Below are 20,702 nucleotides of genomic sequence, written 5' to 3'. Positions count from 1 at the left end.
TCCCCTGGGACCAGTTGCTTCCTTGGCGGCCATTTTATGATGGTGTACTGATCTTTAGCTCGACTATCCCAATGACACAAGAAGCAGCAGTGCTTTGTGTAACCTCCTTGCAAACCGGTGAGGATGGCAATAACCTTAAGGTCAGCGCATACAGACCACTGGAACTGTTCGTACTTTATTTTCTGTAATAGGTTTCGCATGTTCCCGTATGTTTCTTTCATATGTACAGCATGAGCAATAGGGATGGCTGGCTTTTCATTGCCATTGTGTACTAACACTGCCTTGAGACTTATCCTAGAGGAATCTACTAATAGCCTCCAATCTTCAGTGTTGTAGTTCAACTTCAGTTGTCCCATAAGCGATGGAATGTCATTGCAATACACCAAATCGCCATCCTTTGTAAAATTAGGAACTAGGATCACCTCTCTTTTCCTATACATCGATATATTCACATCTTGGCTTAGTAGATTCCATTGTTGAAGTCGTGATGCAAGCAACAGGGTTTTAGACTTGGGAAGGTTTAAGTCTCTGATCAGATCATTCAGCTCCTCCTGACTAATCACATGTAGTTCATTAGTGTCAGGCACTGGAGCGTAATTGGGATCTGACTGTGTACTCGAAGATTGTGCAACATCCTCACAAGCAGCAGGTTCTTCATCGGATGAAACACTGCACAGGGTGTATGAATCTGGTGGTACGGGTACAGGCAGACAAACATCATGTTTCACAAGTCCCCTCGCGGAATCCACGTTAGGATACTGTATTTTATGCTTCAAGTTTTTTGAGAAACCTTTTATATTAGTCAGGCAGAAGTAACAGTCTGAAACATGATCACGGGGCTCGCGCCAAACCATAGGTTCGGCGAATGGCATCGATTTATGTGTACCTTTCAACCATCCTGTGAGAGTACGCGAACACGAGTTACAACTTTGTTTCGGAGCCCAAACGCGATCCTGGTCGCCGATTTTATACCCGAAGTTGGTAGGCTGTCTTCAGGAACGGTGACAATGGCCTACTTTGTCCCTTGAAAATCACTTCCCCACATATGTAGCAGAATTAATCTGTCGAATTGTTGCAAGTTCTCGGCATGTTCGTTTAACACAAACGTCAATATTTCACGCAGAAATATTTTTCACCTACGGTATACACAGACACAGCGTAACACCACTTTCTAACACGATCAACTCGAAACTGAAATATTTGTTTCACGCGACAACGTGGTGTATGTCTTGGCGCCTTTTTTCAACAATCTGTCTGTCGTCTAGACAAAAGGGAGCCGACCAATGATCGCAAGTTGATTACGAAACCTTTCGGTCAATAACGACTAGGTTTTAGTGTACGCAGTGTGGAACGACAATAAATCTTTGCAACCCAAGGGAAGGGGTTACGTTTCCGGAGGGTCGTGAGCTAGAGAAAAGAATGTTCCTGGGATATAGCCTAGTAACAGTTTTTGGATTAAAATAAAAATTTAGAATTATGCACTCCAAACACGGAAAACACATATTAAATACGAAAAATATGATTTTTCTGTCAATTATAGAAACAACACCCCGAAAAAAAAAAAAAAAAACTTACGTGCTGGACTTTCTCGATGAGATATTCGTAATCAGCGTCTCGAAATCTATCCGGTACACCCTTTCACCCTCGTGGGAGGATTTTCATGCTGACCAGTGTAATCAGGAAACTTCTTTTAAAATATTTTTCCAATCTAGTTCCAGAAAATTGAAAATTTCAATTCGATTTTTCCAAAAACTGAGACCTGATATCATTTTCAATTTCTGGAAGGAAAGAAAGAAAGAAAGAAAAAAGAAGAAAAAACAGAATCAATTATTACTTTTAAAGAAAGAAATTCAGTGTGGAACAGTGTAATTTCTCATACAAAGCGGGACAGTTGTAACAAATGGAAATATTCTGGAATATTTCTTCCTGGAAAAGAAAATGCAAACTCCAGGACCTATCTGAACGAATATAAGTTATACATGTTGGTTGATTGCTTGTTTTCGGGTTTAACGACACTTTCAGCACCAAGCTTATACCAGACTACATCAAACATCTACAGTTTAAAGTGGAACCCGGACTACTGTAAATTATTCAACATTTTTAAGGCTCTCCCACTGGGAATCAAACCCAGAACCCCGCGCACATAAAGTATGCGCGCTAGCTACTGGATTAGAGAGGAGAGCTAATAATAATAATAATAAGGTCCATATTTATATATTGTGCACCCATGTATTCTAAATAATTTGTCGCCCCACTCCGCACAAACTTATGTCTCAAACAAGGAAGCAAGCCGTGATTTTGCAAACATACAAGTTCTTGTTGAGTAGCAGTTTAAATATTACAAGTTACAAAAGTTACAACGTAATTTTGAATGGTCTAATTCTCTCAATAATAGTTATGATGTAGCGTTCTGCCCGAAGGTCTCTGGACAAGGTGAACTCATGGTAGTTTGCCATTGCCTTCCATGGGATGATGATGATGTACTAAATAAGAGACCTAGAGTTTAAATTGGGATCCGAACTACTAGTCCACACCGGAAATCGAACCCAGGGACCCCTTGATTATAAGGCAACGACATTAATCACTCATCCATTGGGGATACATTCTCTCCATACTGGCATGTAATTTATTCATGTAGTTTTTCATTTACTGTCCGGATGCATTCTATTAATTCTTATCGTAATTTCACTTGAATTATGACTGAATTTCTTAAATATTTACTCTCATCACTCAAATAGTAAAATATGGAATTGAAAAAAAAATAAGCAGTATTTTTGACTGTTTATTTTGAACTTATCACATAATTAAAGATTATGGTGAGTGTATTAAAAAGCATTTGTCTGGCCATAAATACTATCACAAAAGTTGCAAATCGGAACCGAGAGTTTATGCCAAATAGACTTAAGTGAATTCACTCCTGTCAGTAGTCTGTGCATTGTTCATTGTGTAATTCATGTTTCTTTGCAGGTTCGTGATATCGTAAGGATGCTGTGGGGTTAGGAACAGAACCATGTAGCTGTGATTGCATTACACAAGTGTGGTGACAAAGCATCGAAGATTTTCAAACTTCTCCAACCTCTGAAAATCACATTGAGATTTGTCTATCGGACAAAAGCAAGGTACTGTGAGACTTCTGTACGTGACTCCAAAGACTAGGCCGACCGCGGAGCAGTAGAACACCTCAAACCATCCAGGCTGTCAAGCAGAGAATTCATCGAAACGTCCTTCTGAAGCAAAAAATTGTGTCCCGGAAAATGAACATTCCGCAAAGGACAACGTTAAGGATACTCAGAAGTGACCTTAAGGTAGGTGCTTTCCGTCGATCAACGGGACATTTCATAACCCCTTCACTAGAAGCAAACAAGAAGGTGAGAAGCAATACTCTTCTTCAGAGGTACGCGGATGAGAGACAAATCAATTCTCTTTTCTGATGAGAAAATTTTCAACATTGAAGAACATCTCAACAAATAAAATGACGGTGTATGCTCACACATCCAGAGAAGCTTCTCAAGTTGTAAAAAACGTTCAGCGGGGTCACCATCCGTCCTCGTTGATGGTTTGGTGGGGATGTCGTATGACGGGGTCACAAAGTTTCAATTCTGCGAACAAGGGGTCAAAACAAGTGCTCAAGTGTATCGTGAAAACATCTTGGAAGTAGCTGTAAAGCTTTAGACAACACACTCTTTGCCAACAAGCCGTGGACCTTTCAGCAAGACTGCACCGATCCATAAACATAGCTGGAAATGAATGTGCCGGACTTCATTGCTACCAGTGACTGCCCTCGGCGAGTCCAGATCTCAGTCCTCTAAACTATATCTTGTGGTCTCAATTAGAGGCCATAGCTTGTTCCAAGCGCCACCCCAATTTGGAGTCTCTCAAACGTGCCCTCATCAAAGCAATGGCTACGTTTCCGATGGACTGTGCGTGTACAGCCATTGATGACTAACCACGCCGTTTAAGTGCTTGTGTCAAAGTGCATGATTGTCATTTTGAGTAACGTCTGCACATTTTGTATCTGTGGTGATGCACTTCTTGCAAGTAAATTTATTTCTCTGGATCTGCTGTCTTCTTTACATTAGGACTGCTCCTTCCTGTGACAGTATTTATGACAAGACTAGCTATAAAACTTTATATGTAAAAATTATATTAATTTACATAATGAGTGTGCATTCTTTCATGTGTTTTTAAGCTACCCGAAAGAATAAGAGAAACTCTTTGGTTGCAAATAAACTTTTTCTCCTGTATGCATTTCTTTTCTCATGTTTTAGGTTACTTGAACAAAAAAAAAAAAAAAAAAGTTTCCCAAAGTATTTGCGATCTTTTCTCCTGTATGCATTTTCTCATGTTGTTAGGTTATCCAAATAAAACAAGAACTGTTTCCTTCTGTGTATGCTTTTTTTTTCTTTCTTATATGTTTTAGGTTACTTGAATAATAATAAAAACAAAAACTTCCCAAAGTATTTGCAAAAAAAATTGTTTTTCTCCTGTATGCGTTTTCTCATGTTATTAGATTACCCAAATAAAAAACTCCTCCCAAAGTATTTGCAAAGAAACTGTTTAATAGCATCTAGCATCTATATTAATAATACAATAAACTGTGTTTGTAGCGCTTTTTAACTCTGGAACCATAACAGATAGAAACAAGAAATTTTAATGTTTTAAAACTCTCAGAGAAATGATCTAAATGACCTGTTCCAGGACTCTAGGTCACACCTGAGATGAGATATGGGGGTGCAAAATTCCCTAAGAATAACGTGAGGGCATTTTTAAAATAATCGAAAACGACCAATTATAGAGTTGAATTCATAGTTTTGGGGGTGGCTGAGATGAATAGGGACAGTTTTAATCCAATTCAACTTCAAGGTCATATTCAACTCTCCAAAACGGGAGACGAGATTTTAAAAGTAATCGAAAACGACAGATGTTAAGTGTTGAATTTATAGTTTTGAGGTCGCTGAGTTTAACGGTATCAGTTTTCATGATGTTAAATTCAAGTTCATTCTCACTCCTAAGGAGAGAATCACTTTTTAAAAATAATCAGATAAGGTAGCTAATTAGTAACTACTACAATTAGAGCAATTTTAACATATTAACATATTTTCTCGCGCTTGCGTGGGTCGCTAGTTTTAAATATTACTTTATTGTGGATTTTTAAAAAATCCAAAATTTTGCCGCCCTGTGCTCGAGCACAGAGTAGCACTTAATTAAATACGGGCCTGATAATAAGTAGTAGTAGTATAGTCATCTAAACTACGAAATGTAAATTTCCCATTACTTCATGAAGTTTCTGCGATACAAGTATGCCTGCTACATAATTTGTTCATAAGGCAAAATGGAAGAAATTATGCATGTATGTAGTAATTTAAAATGTTAGGCTAAAGTATATATTCTAGTTTCTTTTCCTTATTAACACATGATACTTTAATTTCACTAATAAATTTTATATAATACATTTTGAAAAAGAAATATTAAAAAAAACTGACATTATTAAGCAAATGTAATTGTAAAACTTAACATTTTAGAGTAAATCATTATTAAACATGTCTTCCCATATGTTGTGCAAACACACGTTGTGATTTAACGTGTTTCTCTCTCGATAGTTTGGCACGTGTTTCATTGCCTTCACTCAAAGTATCAGAGAAAAAACACTTGGCAGCTAAAACAGACAAAACTGCTCAAGTATCTCCAATCTAGTGGTGCCTGTTCCAAAGCCTTTATGCCATCGCAAAAACCAGATTCCTCCATGCCTGCTAAATACTCGTTCGCTTATACTTTAAACCACCTTTCTCAGCCTATTTCATAATACGACTCCCTTTTATCACACCATCTCGCTATGGACTCCCATATCTAATTTTCGGTTTGTAATAAGCTTTTTGATTATAGTTGTTAATTAAGCAATTCTTTGTTTAGTAAGTATGGAAATAAATACGTCTATCAAATTAAGAAATTCGAAATATTTTTCTCTGTTACTAATCCTAATTACATCTACACTCAACAGCCAAATCCTTGATGACGATTCCTTGATTTTTGAACCAAGTCGTTACGCCAACGGAAATCATGGGGCACAGCAGAACCACTCGATCACTCAGTGTGTTGCTTGTACTTAGAATGGGGAGGCTGGCGTTATATCGGAATTTGGTAAAGACCAGATTGTTATGGCCAAACAGCTTGAAAGTATAATCTCGGAAACAGCGCGACTTGTCAGGTGTTTGCGAGCTCCCGTGTTTAGTGTCTTTCAAAGATGGGGAAAAGACGGTAAAACCAGCACCAAACGACACGACCTGAAGCAGTCACACTTTATTAAAGATGTCAGGCGTGGTAGACTGTCGAGGTTGGTAAAACGTGGCAAACTGTGGCACAATTAACAACAAACTTTAAAAGCGGACACAGTGTGGCTAAGCACATAGTTCACCGAACAGTGTTAAATATGGGTTTTCGCAGCCGATCATAACTGTTAAGTACTGCCACCTGTATTTTCAGAAAAAGTTATAAGATTAGATTGTTTTATAAGAAAACAAAGAGTACAGATGAAGTAATATCAAATCTTCAGGCTACATATACAATTTCTCCGCTAAACATGTATAGTTTTAAGAGTGTACCATGTGCGACGAGTTACGAAATTTTGGGGGCTGATTTCCCGGTGGGTGCGCTCTTGAGGGCGAGTCAAATTGAGTGTTACAAGCCAATTTCCCGTGAAATCTGCATCAGGGTAGGAAAGTGACTGGTCAAAAAATTACGAGCGCAGAGAGGCCAGTGAAAATCACGTACCCCGAGGGTCAACAGGAAAATTTTAAATGGCAACATGGGTCGAGGAATATTTCACTCGATACATCTTGGAAAACGAAACAACTCTGGTAGGAAACTGTCAATAATGGCTCTGTCAATAATAGCTGTCAAAAATGGGTCTTGTTTCAGATAAACTTGCATGGATCGTAATAGTAATACGGTGAAAGACAAATCAATGGAGCTAAAATCAAAGTAAGCAAATGGCATATCGAGTGGTGGTGACCTCCAAGGGTTCCAAATTGAAAATTTCAAAATTTTGGTAGGAAACAAGTGCCGACATTGCGAACCGTTTCCAAAACGGCCAACAATAGGTCCTGTTTCAGATAAACTTGCATGGTACTAGTAAGAAGCCTACATCGTACTCTACAGATGAGTAAACACCATTTAGTTTAAGTGTCAAAGCCGCCATCAGAAAGAACGACGCTATTCAGATCATATTTCATTAATAACTTACCAGCGTGGTATACTTATTTGTCTTGAAATTCCATAATGGGTAATTTGTTCATATTTCATAAATAAATGGTTCATTAGTTATTTTACAATATGGGTTAGGTCATTTCTCATTAATAAATCCACAAGGGGATGAGTTTACTGTTGGAGTGAGTTTATTTCTGAATGATTTTATCAAAAATTACTCAGACGATTTTTCTCATATTTCATTTATAACCCTATAATGTTGCGTAAGTACGAAAACATAATTGTCTTGGTATTTCATAAATAAAAATTTCAGTAACAACTGTAGCATGATATGATTTAGCTTAAGAAATTGAGTAAAAACACTGTGGTGGCCAGTTCTCAGTGGATGGTTTTATTAATATTGATAACGTTAGAAATAGATATATCAAGATGGATCAAATTTCTGTAAAAAAATGTATGAAAATAATAGAGGGAACAGAGATAAATAAAACAACTGTTATTTAAAAAAAATCTTTAAAGATTGTCAAAATATGTACAAATATTCAGTGGATACCACTGTTGTATGAATTATTTTCGTAACATAAATCATGCTTCTGTTTTTTATTTTCGAGGTTTTTTCACCTCCTAAATCCTCCTCTGAAGCCACCACCTCCCCCTCCTCCTCTTCCTCCAAATCCTCTGCCACCGCCTCCTCCTCTACCTCCCCCTCGTCCACCAAACCCTCCTCTGCCACCACCGCCGCGACCTCCTCGTCCTCTGCCACCACCGCCACGACCTCCTCGTCCTCCTCCTCGACCGCCACCTTTCTGCACTTCACCAGGAGGTTTCGGAAGAAAGCGTTGTAAAGGAAGCAGTTTGGCCGGATCAATGTAAATCTGAAACGAAACAACAAAAAAGATACAGTTTTAAGGTTTTGAAATACAGAGCAAAGCAGCAGGTGTAGGTGTATTCTTAGCGTTCTTCGTAATTGGCACATTCCGGGTTCGAATCTCGTTCCCTGACAACGTTAACTGGTTTCTTTTCTCAGTTCTACTATGTGAATGCTGAGATAGTACCTTTCTATCTGACCGTCCAAATCTTTAAAAATTTTCTTTTATTGTTAATACTTCCGTTGTTTTAGCACTTGTACCCAAAAGTTCGTTAAATAATAATAATAAACAAAAAAAAAAATTTCCGTCATATACATTTTTTAATTAATTAAAATCTGTATGATGCGGTGGTCACAGTCTCACGGCATCTGTCCAAGTGATTAAATATTTCAAAATTTCCACGTGGAAAGAAAGAGTAAAAAAATAAACATACGTAGCATCTCGGCCAATTCCTTCCGCTACGAAGTGCAACTTCTTAGTACAGTCCGCAGAAAAAAAAAAAAAAAAAAAAACTGCAACATGAGCATGTAAGTTTATTGTGAAACGACGAAGTCTTTTGCTCCAAAATAAGTGTGCAGGGGAGGATACCGAGGTTTCTCTGGCGTGATTCGTGCCACTTAGACGTTATGTTGATCCCTGCGGTGTTAGGCGTAGTTTCACAATAAACTTTCATGCTCATGTTGCAGGTTTTTTGCTGCAGACTGTACAATCACAACTGTGTCTACAACCATTTGTGCTTATGTATGATCTGTTGACATCGTATAAATGAAAAGAGCTAATACTAGAAAACCCCTAGGCAACCGAAATTTGAATGAAACTAAGTGAATACTGTCGAAGAAAATTAATTTGGTAATTAATTTGTAGTTCCGATCAACTGTTCATTCGCATGATCGAAACATTGTGGAAAATATCAACAGTCCGATCTGTACGGCCGATTCCTGTAATTTTGAATAATAATAATAATAATAATAATAATAATAATAATAATAATAATAATAATAATAATGACAATGTGGATGTTGTTTATATCGTGATCGACATTTAACAGAGCAAATGACAGATGAGAAAACACATTTTAAAGTAATGTTGTTCACAATATTTTCACAGACGATTTTGACGACACAAAAATTTCAAACATTTTGAACAGATCAAAAGGAATGTCGTAGGTAATTTTTAAAAATGCTTACAAAATATTTCTATTTCTAATGATATACCACGTAACCTAAGTGGGCCTCAAACTATACAGAACATGGGGGAATTGCTGTTAACACGGAGGAACAACTAATGGCTAAGTAGTCAAGACAAAATGATCGTCTTTTCTGATTTCCACAGTATTTGTTTATAAAAAAATTTGCCCCTCATAGTGCAAGTTCTGGAGCATTTTACGATGAGGAAAACTCTATAACTAAAATTTCAAATAAATCTATCATGCTTCAGACAATACATCAGCATATTGAATAGCTATTAAGACACAGATATGATTTTCTGCGCTCATTTAGTTTTCTTACCATTTATATCCAATGATAGCAAAAAGCTAAACCAGAGGAATGGGAATTAACACACGTGACGAAATAAGAACACACACACACTCCTATGCGGAACTCAAACTTGCACCTGACATACTTTGTGCTCGTCAAATTATTGTCACAGACATTTTGACTATGCCAGCCTGAATTATGAATTAGTGTATTGGAAATGTGTCCGATATTAGGAATAACAATTCCGAAATCGACAGGAAAATCTCGTTTAGATTACGAGAATACGATCAGTAATAAGCATAGATTACTATATAATACAAGATAATTTTAGATCTTGTATGATCTGGAATTTCCAATTTAGTTTGAGCAAGACTGAACTAATACGTACCTTCTGTTTTTTTGAAAATGACTTTGCTTTTATGTGCTCAGTGAGCTTCACAGACACATAGTAGTCACGAAGATTTCCAAATATTTCATCTATTTTTCCAATTTGCTCCTTATTTTCTAAATATATGGGAGCGTTGAAATATGGCACATCTTCAATGGTAGCCTTACATACTATGTCTTCTTCACATGTATGTGTAAAATAGCCGAACTCCTGAACCTGCAAGTACATATATACACAAATATAGTCTTCAATCAATGTAACTGAATGATTTAATTTAGTAAAATGCTGCTAACGCATGTAACAAAAATATATAGTACTAGATTTAGACATGAAAACATCTGAACACATACACATATAGACGTAGCTTATATTTACAGTAGTTACTTATGTGTGTTAGTGTATTTTAAAAAAGAGCAATTCTTCTGTATAGTAAGAAACCAGCAGTACCAATAGTAGTTTTATAGAGCATGATGTGATGTAGATTGTGTTAGCAATGTGGTGTCAAAAATCACTTCCGAAAGATATTAAATGAATGAATACTAAATTCGTGCGTTATTTTTACGTATTTATTTATTTATTGTAGGTTGTTCTTACGTTTCAATCTTTATTAGCATGACAGATTTATTCTAAGATATCTCCAGAAGGCCTTAACATATTTTTTTTTTTCCGAAATTTACAAAATTAACCTGAGCATTTAAAAAATGCCAACTAAAATTTTTCGATTGCTTATAGAGCGTAGGCAACATCTACTAAAATTAACTTGGCTCCATTCAGCAGCTAGATACTGAATGGTTTCTAAATATTTCGGGAAGCTGTGTTCGCTGCCATTCATCAGCAGCTCATGTCTTCTAATTAACCATATGATGGAATAATCTCACATATTGATTCCTGAATCAACTTCTAGTAGAATTATGTAGAAAGATAAATATTAGTGAAGTTCGAATATTCTGCGTACTTATTTATAAATCGTAGCAAAATTCGCATTTTTATATCACGAAAAAGGTATAAATACAAGAAGAGGTCCACCTATTGCCTTTACACTCGCACTCTAAAATAAATAATTATAATTCCTACGTTAATTTCATTTTTTGTAAATATAGATCCTGTGCAAAAATGCAAAGAAACAATAAATCAGCCATGTTGGAATCTATATGTGAATCAATGCAGCAACCTTCAGCCAAGAATGTATCTTCGTTAATGGAAGTTTTTGAAATTTGGTGATTTTACGTATAACGTAAGAATTTATTATTACAACTAGTAAAAATTAATAAAAGAAATCTTGAGGTCATATTTGTATTTTATTAATGAAATTTGTCATTATTAGAGCCTGGATTTATAAGCATAACCACACAACAGAATAAAATAAGCATGCAAATATTCACGGTAGGTTGAAAAAAAAAAATTCATCAAATAAGGAAAAAACAAATACAAACAAATACACAAAAATCAAATGAAAATATTTGTTTTGATGAAATCCTATTTTATTCGAGGAGGTTACAGTATATACAGATTTTCTTGTGTGAAGCTTCTGCGTCTTTATAAAGCACACGCGTTAAAATCCATTCGGAGTGAGCTAGACAAAGATAGGATGAACCTGATAGGAGTTCAGGAAGCTAGATAGCAAGGAAAGGATGCGATGCAGGCCGGAAATTTTACTTTCTTTTATGAGAAAGGGAAGAAAAATCACCAACTTGGAACATAGCTTTTCGTTCACAAACGAATATCAGCAAGTATATGCGTTCAATTTGTTAATGATAGACTTTTATTACTCTTAAGGGTTAGTGGTGCGATTTTATTGCTCTCAGAGCCTCAAGAGAAGATAAGGATGACTTCCTCCGCGATACCTATGAAAATGCGAAGGTAGAACAAGATGATATTTTCAAACCGATTACAGCGAAAGATAGTCTGTACACGGAAAGAATGGAAACGGCGTTAAGACTTGTGAACACGGACGCAAGTCATAGTTTGATCATGAATGCACTAAACTAGCAGAGAACAAAAATAGGCAAAACTGCGCTGGCTACAAAATCCGAACGATATAACCACACAAAATGTTACTGACATCAGGTGGGAAACATCCAAAACTTTTAGATCAGAGAAATGCAATTTTTTCAAAGTTAAAATAGTTGAATTTGAACATAATAGTAAAAACAAAAAACATTCGGAACATGTATAAGGGTGCCAACAAATTTAAGTAAGGCTGTGAACTTCGCGCTTACATATTAAGCAGAACTGACGAAACAATTCTCACTAGAATGTTGATAGATAGATGGATTCTCACTGGAATATTTGAATAGAAATGAAATTTCTTTGACAATTTACTTACTACGCAACCAAAAAATAATGTTAAAGGAAAAAGTGAAATGCACACAGCATAATCGTACATTTCAGAGCCTAACCGAACTGAAACAGAAATTGCTATTAAGAAATCAAAGAAACGAAAATCTCCAAATGTAGACAAAATTCCAGCTGAGTTAATTTTAGCTGGAGGGGAAAATTGGGGAACGCGATACACACTCATTATCCTCATCTGGAACAGGGAGGAAATGCCACTTAGGACGACATTTGCATAACAATTCACATAAAAGGCGACGAAATAGATTGTAATAATTATTGAAATATTCTATAAATAAATACTTACATGTTCAGGAGGCCCTTGGTCCTGGAAGTTTCTGTTAAATCCGCCTCTACCTCCACCACGAAAACCACCGCCTCCTATATGTAATGGGAAAGTTAAAATAGTAACTTCACCAGCTATGCTGTGTATTTTAATAACCCCACCAACTAAAATTCTTATCATACAACTGAAGGTATCATTAGCAGAGAAAGCGTAAGCTCATTCCAAATAAACTTAAGCTTGTACAAAAACAGAATCATCTCTAACAATTTCAACCATTACTTCGTAATATGCAGTAGGTTTTACAATAATACAATATTGAATTGCGGCTCTAATTATTACGCAAATGTAACTGTTTGATTCTTGCAAATACAAATATACTGAATAATATATTGTGGCTGACATATTAATTGGCAAGTTTTCTCTTTTTATCTTTATTTAGTTGCTTCTTTCTTTTCTGTTCGCTTTTATGCATGTATTTAAAGACACCACGAAAACTTCTATTAATGCCATTTGTTTAAGAGATAACGTAAGGAAACAAAATTTCACAGAACAACATAATGTAAAATAAGAAATACCATATTTACCGGTGTGTAAGATGCACCTTTTTCTTCCCGAAAGCTGTTCCTAAGGAGTGCGCCTTGTACGTCGGCAAACACGACCAACTAGCGGCAATGTGTAAGTACGGTACATGAACAATTCTGTTGGATTCAAAGATATCATATTTCACTGTCTTATGTGTCTGCTCTGTAATGCTGAAAGCAGAGTCACGATGGTGACGACGGTGTTCACATAAGATTAAATATTTCAAAGGTGCTGATACTATTGTTTGTTCTTCCGCAAGGAATATGCTTACGAAGTTTACCTGCATGATTCTTCTAACTTTTATTTAACCTTATATATATATATATATATATATATATTAAGTTGTACATTGTTTATGGAAGCAGGATTAACAATGGCTAAGAATGAAGCACACCGGTATAGTTTTTTTTAACTCATACGAAGGTTTCAGAGCATTGCTGAATCTTTTTCAAATGCGTGATACAATAATGGTATTTCAACTAAACATACAAAACAGTCTCGTAAATGTTCTGCTGTTCTTCAATATATGTTGTTGTGGCGAGTTCTTGCAATGTTGCGGACGAACAACTACATCATTAAAGTTCAAGTTATCAAGTATGTAACAGATAATGTGAATAGAGCCGCAGAACGCCAGTTTGGCCCGCCACCTACTTAAAAGATTCGCATCTGGTGAAAACAAGAAAATGAACTGAAGGCAGCAAGGATGATCAGCGCAGAGGAGTCTTGAAATGGCCACAATTTGAAGATGTACGAAAATGGGTTCAGTTGTTGAGTTGATCCGAGCTTAGCGTCCCTATTAGAAGTGAAGCTATGTGAGACGCGGATCTACAGCTTAATACGGGATCCAAACCACATGAGCTACAGCCGGAAATCGAACCCGGGTCTCCCACCCCAAAGGCTCATACGCTAACCACTCTTAGCTACGTGGGGATTGCAGTGTCCACAAAGATGATAATCCACAAACAAAATGTATGACAGAAGAAAGAGGGATAACCTATTTCATAGGTGCAACTTCGTGGTGTTCTCGATTTATAAGAAGAAATCGCCTTTTTATGCGTGTTAAAACTAAAATTAAACAAATAATGCTGGCTGAATATGAGGACAAAATTGTTCAATTTCACAGATACGTCTTGAAAGCCAGAAGGTGTAAACAGGTTGAACTTTCGCAAATAGCAAATATGGATGAAGTCCCTCTTACATTTGATGCACCTTCAAATACATCAGTAGACTTAAACGCACAAAAACTAAGTGTGAAAACTACTGGTCATGAAAAAACTCGTTACACTGTTGTGTTATGCTGCGCAGATAGAACGAATTGGAGGTAGTTCACGATATTTAAAAGAAAGACATTATCAAAGGAACAAATACCGAAAGAGGTGGTGGTTCATGTTCATGAGAAAGATTGGATTGATGAAAGCGGATTGAAGACGTGAATTAAGAAAGTGCGGTCGAGGCGCTCTGGTGGACTATTGAGGAAACATTCCTTACTTGTTTGGGGTGAATTTCGGGCCCTCAAAACAGACGCTGTCAAGAAGAAACTGCGTAATCCTGGGAGAGTTGTCAAGCGAGCTTCAACCGTTGGATATTTGTATTAATAAACGTTTCAAAGGATTCATGAAAGAAAAATGGAATATGGATGACGTCTGCTGATTTTCATGTTACTCCTACAGGAAGAAGAAAGAGACCTAGTATCTCACAAATATGCGAATGGGTTAAAGCATAATGCGATGAGGCGAAAAAGAAAACTGTCATAAAATCATTCAAGAAATGTGGAATCAGGAACGCTCCAGATTGTTCTGAGGATGATATACTGTTTGAAGATAGACTTCTAATGAGACAAGTGATCAAGTGTCAAGTTCTGACGATAGCAGTGATAGTGTTAACTGAAATTTTCCATTGTGACCAAACATTTTTGTGTTCCTCTCTTCCCTGGCACAAGTACTACAAATGGTATCTAGAAGAAATTTACCGTATTGTTGTACTTCTTATCATCATTCCTATTTCATTTTGTGATTATCTGTACGATTTTTGTTTCATTAAAGTAAAATAAAATACCTAAGTAAAAATAAATAAATTAATAAATATACCTAATTTTAACATAAAATATTTTTATTTAAGAAAATTGTCCTTAAAAAAGGGTGCGTATTATACGCCGGTGCATCTTATACGTCGGCAAATATAGTAATTAAAAACCAACTTTTATCTACACAAAAATAATAATATTTTGCTATTGAAATCATTACACATAAGCATATTGAAATAAAGTTGGCCTTTCGTTTCTACTGGCAAAACAATATCATATAAAAGGTCCGGTGATTACACATTTTTCATATCACATATTTACTCAATATTATTAATGATTATTTCAATATGCTTCTTCATTTTATACACTAGTTGTGGGAACTATCATTAAAATCGCTCTTTTTATTCTTTTGAGCTTACTTTCCACTGACTTGAACATCCTTTCGGTTTTCAAGATTTCCCCCCCGCAAAGACAAGTATTTGATACCACAAAAAAAAAAAAAATAAATAAATAAATAAAAATAAAAAAATAAAAAAAAATCACACAACAGAGAAATAAGTATAGTATCCAGCAAAGTGATATAATAAATAAAATGAAATTTTCCAGTTTAACGTCCTACGATTATGAACAAACTGACACAAAAGTCAACAACCAGTAGAAAAGTTGCTGCCTTTTGTGATGCAGAAGAAACTGCCTCAGAAGTTTTACATGAAAAATCGAGAAAACAAGCAATTTTGAGCATATGTGGTTAGTCTATGAAAGATCTGGATAGCGTAATGGTTAGTACACCGAGATGATAAGCCGGAGACTTGAATTCGATTCTCCAATAGTTGCACTTCTTCATTTTGAATTTTACTGATTTAGAGAGTTTTGGTGCTAACTCTTCAGACTGTAAAAATGGGATAAATTTGAAAGTAAAATAGTATTCTACATCTGTTTCCACCCTATCTGTGAACCTTAAAACAAAACTATAATATCATTTTTATTTTTTAAATCCTATTACGGCAGTATTTTTAAACCAAAGTTATCAAGCAAGATCTTACATCAGTGTTTTGGAAAAGGATTAGGTTAATATTTGTTTGAAAATGTTTCGACAAATGATGAACTTCCAAGATGTCGTAAAGAGTATTTTTCGCTTCCTGTAAACTGTAGCCTCGTTCAGAAGAGATTTGGAGCAAATATACTTACACATCCAAAAATAAATACGTAAAATAAAATTAAAGGAATAGATTCAGACAGCAAAGAAGCTCCCTCAATATATCTACTGATGTTACATTAGTACTTTTCTTCTGGAATAAAATGTAACTCCTAGAGAAAACTCTCATTTAGATATACATTTTCCAGAAAAAAATAAATATTTAATCTAACTTTTGTTAATAATTCTTTTGTTAATAAATTTAAAACGAATGAACTAACGTGGGTATGGGAACGCAAAAAAGTCTACTTAAGAAAAAAAAAAAAAAAAGATTGATCAAATCGATGCACTTTTATTTACAAAACAACATGAATGGTGCGTATATAATTTTGCTATTGTGTATATTTAGCCTACAGCAATTATAAAAAAAGTAAATTTCCTTTTTCATACATGAATCTTGGGTTTTCTCTACTTAAAAACTGCGTTCTGCGTTACAGCCTACAACAATTATATTTAGCGATATATACCTCGTCCTCCTCCGCCGAAACTATTTCTTCCACCGCCTCCACCGAAGCTGTTCCTTCCACCGCCTCCGCCGAAGCTATTTCTGCCACCGCCTCCACCGTAGCTATTTCTGCCACCGTAACCACCCCCTCCTCTTGACATCTTAGCTTCTCACTTCTCAGATGCCCTGTAAAATTAAAACAATGATAAGCAGTTAACACATTTGATACATTAAGGTCTCAGAACATCATTTGTTCATTTGCACGAAACAAAATTATTTTTATATTACTTCAACTAGGAAGTAAGTAGGAGAACAAAAAGTATAAAATGTAAAGTACAAAAATCAGAATTGTCCAATAAAAAAGAAGAAATGTGACAAAAATGTTCATTTTGAAGTTAATGCGGATCACTTTTTCAAATTTACAGGTAGAATTGGAGGTTTTGGATATTTAAGTGGTAGCTGTCACACGCTCGATAAAATAATGACAGTTTATCAATTCCATTTGAAAGGAGACAAACTAATGGAATTCAATGATACACAAAGAGTGAAAAATGCTCCACTAGGCTGGGACTCAAACTTCGGATCTTCGGTGTACCGTACCGATGCGTTAACCGCTATACTACCCAGTCCGCTCTCTGAACAGCCGTATATTCCCCCCACTCTTGAAGTCGGTGTTCATTCATTCAGACCACACGGTTTATACCAGGACTCCTGTTGTGCTGGGACAATCCAATGTTCAAATTTAGAAGCATCAGACGATTGTATTATACATTTTATTGATAAATGAGGGACACAATCAATTTTTAACATACTAATTCCTCTATGGGTGTGAATCTATATACAAGTAATTGGTGTGTTAAAAATCAGCTGTTTCTTCCATTTATCAATATAATAGGATCCACTTAATCTAACGTCAAAATGCAATACGGCTCATCAAAGCACAACAATTATACGGGAAACGAAACAAAAGAAAGAGGACGGTCATAGTTTTCTCTTTAAAATATAAAACACATCACAACAGGAATTAACTGTAACTCGTATAAAACATGATGAAAAAAAAATCTTGAATCTGGATTTGGGTACATTTACACAATTTGATGAAGGTTTCTAACTAAACATGTCGTACTGTTTTATATCCTAGAGCTTCACTAACCGAGTATCGGAAGAAAAATAAAAGATACGCATTTATTTCATTTTAATACAATCACGATTTTGAAAACAAGAAATTTATTCAGTAACGAAAGAGAACTGTAAAAGCAAGCCCTTAATATATTATTAGCTGAAATGCCCGTTTTTCGTGCGGGGAGTATAGATTTATGAAAAAAAAAGAAAAAAAAAAGGACCACCGACGCACATTTCAATAAAGTGTAATTAATTATAAAAACCTATTTTAGCATAAATTTTGAACTTTTCTACCCCCTTAGGATACATCCCTTATTCAACGTGACATGAGAAAAACTTTGTGGCAGTAACTATGTTCCAAGATTCAGTTCAAAGGGGGATGCCCTTTTTCGTGATGCGATCATAAACGCAGACGTCTATTCCAATGTGGCGAAAAATTTTAACTTAGAAATTGGTAAAAGAAAAATAATGTTTTAATATAAATAATTTTACAGTTTGAATCAATCCATTTTACTAATTCATATTATTATGTTCTTTCTAAAATACAGGGAAGTGAATCATTCCCTTCATTTCACTGACTGACCGTCCATGTTCCACTGTATTGTCAAGAGTAAATTTCTTCAAGAATCATTGAAACAACACAATAAACATTACTCCTAATAATAACGAAAAAGAATCGCAAATTTGCAGAACGAGACGAGAAGCGAGTCGTCGAGAATCGAGACAATAAAGAAGTTTCGGAGAATTGAGACAAGACGAGACTTCTATAAAAGTTACGAAACGTGACGATTAACCTTATCTTTCGTCTCATGGGCAACATGGACAACAAAAGATGCAAAGGAAATTCTATTCAAATTTTATCTGAACATATTCATGGTAATTTTAAACGTGTAGTAGTCAATGAGTTTTTCCACTTTAGGTGATCCGGAGTGTTATACGATGTTATGTTTAGTTTTCTATGTTTATGACGTATGTTAGGCAAATAATTCAATAGGCTGGAAAACTGAGGATCTGATCCTCGCGAGGGCCTCCTCACCATAATGATATGAGGACAAGGGCAAGCGAGTGCGATGGACAATTCCCATCACGAGGGCGATAAGCAATTCCCTTCGCGAGGGCGAGGGTGAGTGAGGTCGGAGTAAAATGAAATCTATGCGACAGATTTCTAAAGCAAAATAGGACATGCTTAATATATAGAATTACACATTCGTCTAGAGACAATTGAGAGCCCCAAACAGTCTAACCACCCCAAAAAGTAGGCTAAAATAGTAATGTCATAATGTTTTACTTTTATTTACTACTTAAAATTTTGATCTTCGCACACCAATAATGGAATACTTTCGTTACGCCCTGTCGAAAGTACACGAACTGCGAAATTTAACACCTTTGTATTATTTTAAAACATTATTTAAAAATCAATTTCGTAATAGTATACATGAGAACCCCCTGATCTGCGTTTCTTGTGTGTTCTATTACCACTTCTACATGAAATACCATCAATTTTCTACGTAGTGCAATAGTAAGAAATATCCATGTGCACAAATCATGCGATATGGGTTAAATCTCTTCCCCCCCCCCCCACACACACACATAGTCATAGATAAAGTACAAGGGTACTACACATGCAGATATAAAGTACATGTACGCTCTTTTTTATTTTCGTTTCAGTCGATAAATAAAAGTAGCTTTGTTACCCCCTTTGTAAGTTCGTACATACTCAATGAATAATCCCTAAAAGTATGAGCGTCCTGCTCCTTCGGGAACTGATGCAGCTTCATGTATACTATATCCTCAATTTTTTGAACATCGCCTTATTTCAAAATATTTCAATTTTACACACCGATTCCGTACCTGTTACAAATAACAGTGATTCCATTCTTCCAATGCCACAGCAAGTGACAAAATTCCTTGTTCAGCATAAAGTGCACTCTAGCCTTACCCACAAATTTATCATTTTTGTGTCCTGGCTATTCTCAATCTATACCCATTTCAAAGTATTTCAATTTTACCCACAAAGTTATAATTTTTATGTCCTGGCTATTCTCAATCTATACCAATATTTACGCTGAGCTAATGAACGCCAGAAATAAGACCTTTCGGCTTTACGTCACAGGTTATACCGGCTAGGCTAAAGAAAACGGTGATGATGAGATATGAATGAAATGGTGAACTGAAGTGGGAGGAAACTGGAGAGCCCCGAGAAAATCCATGAGCACGTGAAAGCTAAAAATAAGGCGATGATAGTATATGTGCTGATCACACATTAGCTATTACGCCATCTAGCTCCGTATAGACTTATTGTGTACCGCCCTTTGGAGATCTAGATTAGCACTACACTTTCGAACATAAACTTACATTACAATCGTCAATCAGCCGGCAAACACTTTTCTTGCAATAAATGCTCACACTGTGTACATTCTAATATATATGGATTTAATTCTCTTTTAAATAAATTGATTTATACATTTATTAGAACACTTTGTTAGTTTATATTTACCTGATTCTAGTAACACAAGAAGAAAATGGATCAAAACACTCAGCAGCTGGAAACGTGTTTTATCCTATCCTCTCTGCCATTATCCTCCGCGACTGGTTACTTTTTTGTTTCTCGGTTGCCAGATCCGTACTCATCCGAAATTGGCAAAATGTATAATTTTATTTTATTTCATATTTATGCAGTTAAAGTATGCTAATAAAGCGCTAAACAAGGTAATGGTATTCATTTGCGTGTATTTCTTATGTATATTTCGTCATTAGCTTCGCATATTCATAAGAAA

At 35.7% G+C, this 20,702-nt stretch overlaps 1 protein-coding gene across 1 annotated transcript; it reads right to left on the bottom strand.

The window, feature by feature from the left end:
• Positions 1 to 7,699: 7,699 nt before the first annotated feature.
• Gar1 (Gar1 ribonucleoprotein) lies at positions 7,700 to 20,575 on the bottom strand. Its single transcript, XM_081771989.1, has 5 exons — positions 20,423 to 20,575; positions 16,826 to 16,989; positions 12,580 to 12,653; positions 9,939 to 10,154; positions 7,700 to 8,078 (listed from the first exon to the last, which is right to left on the bottom strand). Exons 2-5 carry the CDS (start codon positions 16,962 to 16,964, stop codon positions 7,821 to 7,823), a joined length of 687 nt encoding a protein of 228 aa, XP_081628115.1. The 5' UTR covers positions 16,965 to 16,989; positions 20,423 to 20,575; the 3' UTR covers positions 7,700 to 7,820.
• Between the last annotated feature and the right edge of the window lie 127 nt (positions 20,576 to 20,702).

This window comes from Thermobia domestica, chromosome 1 (genome assembly GCF_964235325.1).
Source record: "Thermobia domestica chromosome 1, izTheDome1.hap1.1, whole genome shotgun sequence".
NCBI classification, from domain to species: Eukaryota; Metazoa; Arthropoda; class Insecta; order Zygentoma; family Lepismatidae; genus Thermobia; species Thermobia domestica.
The sequence above is the reverse complement of the archived record's forward strand: the minus strand, read 5'-3'. Positions and strand labels throughout refer to the sequence as shown.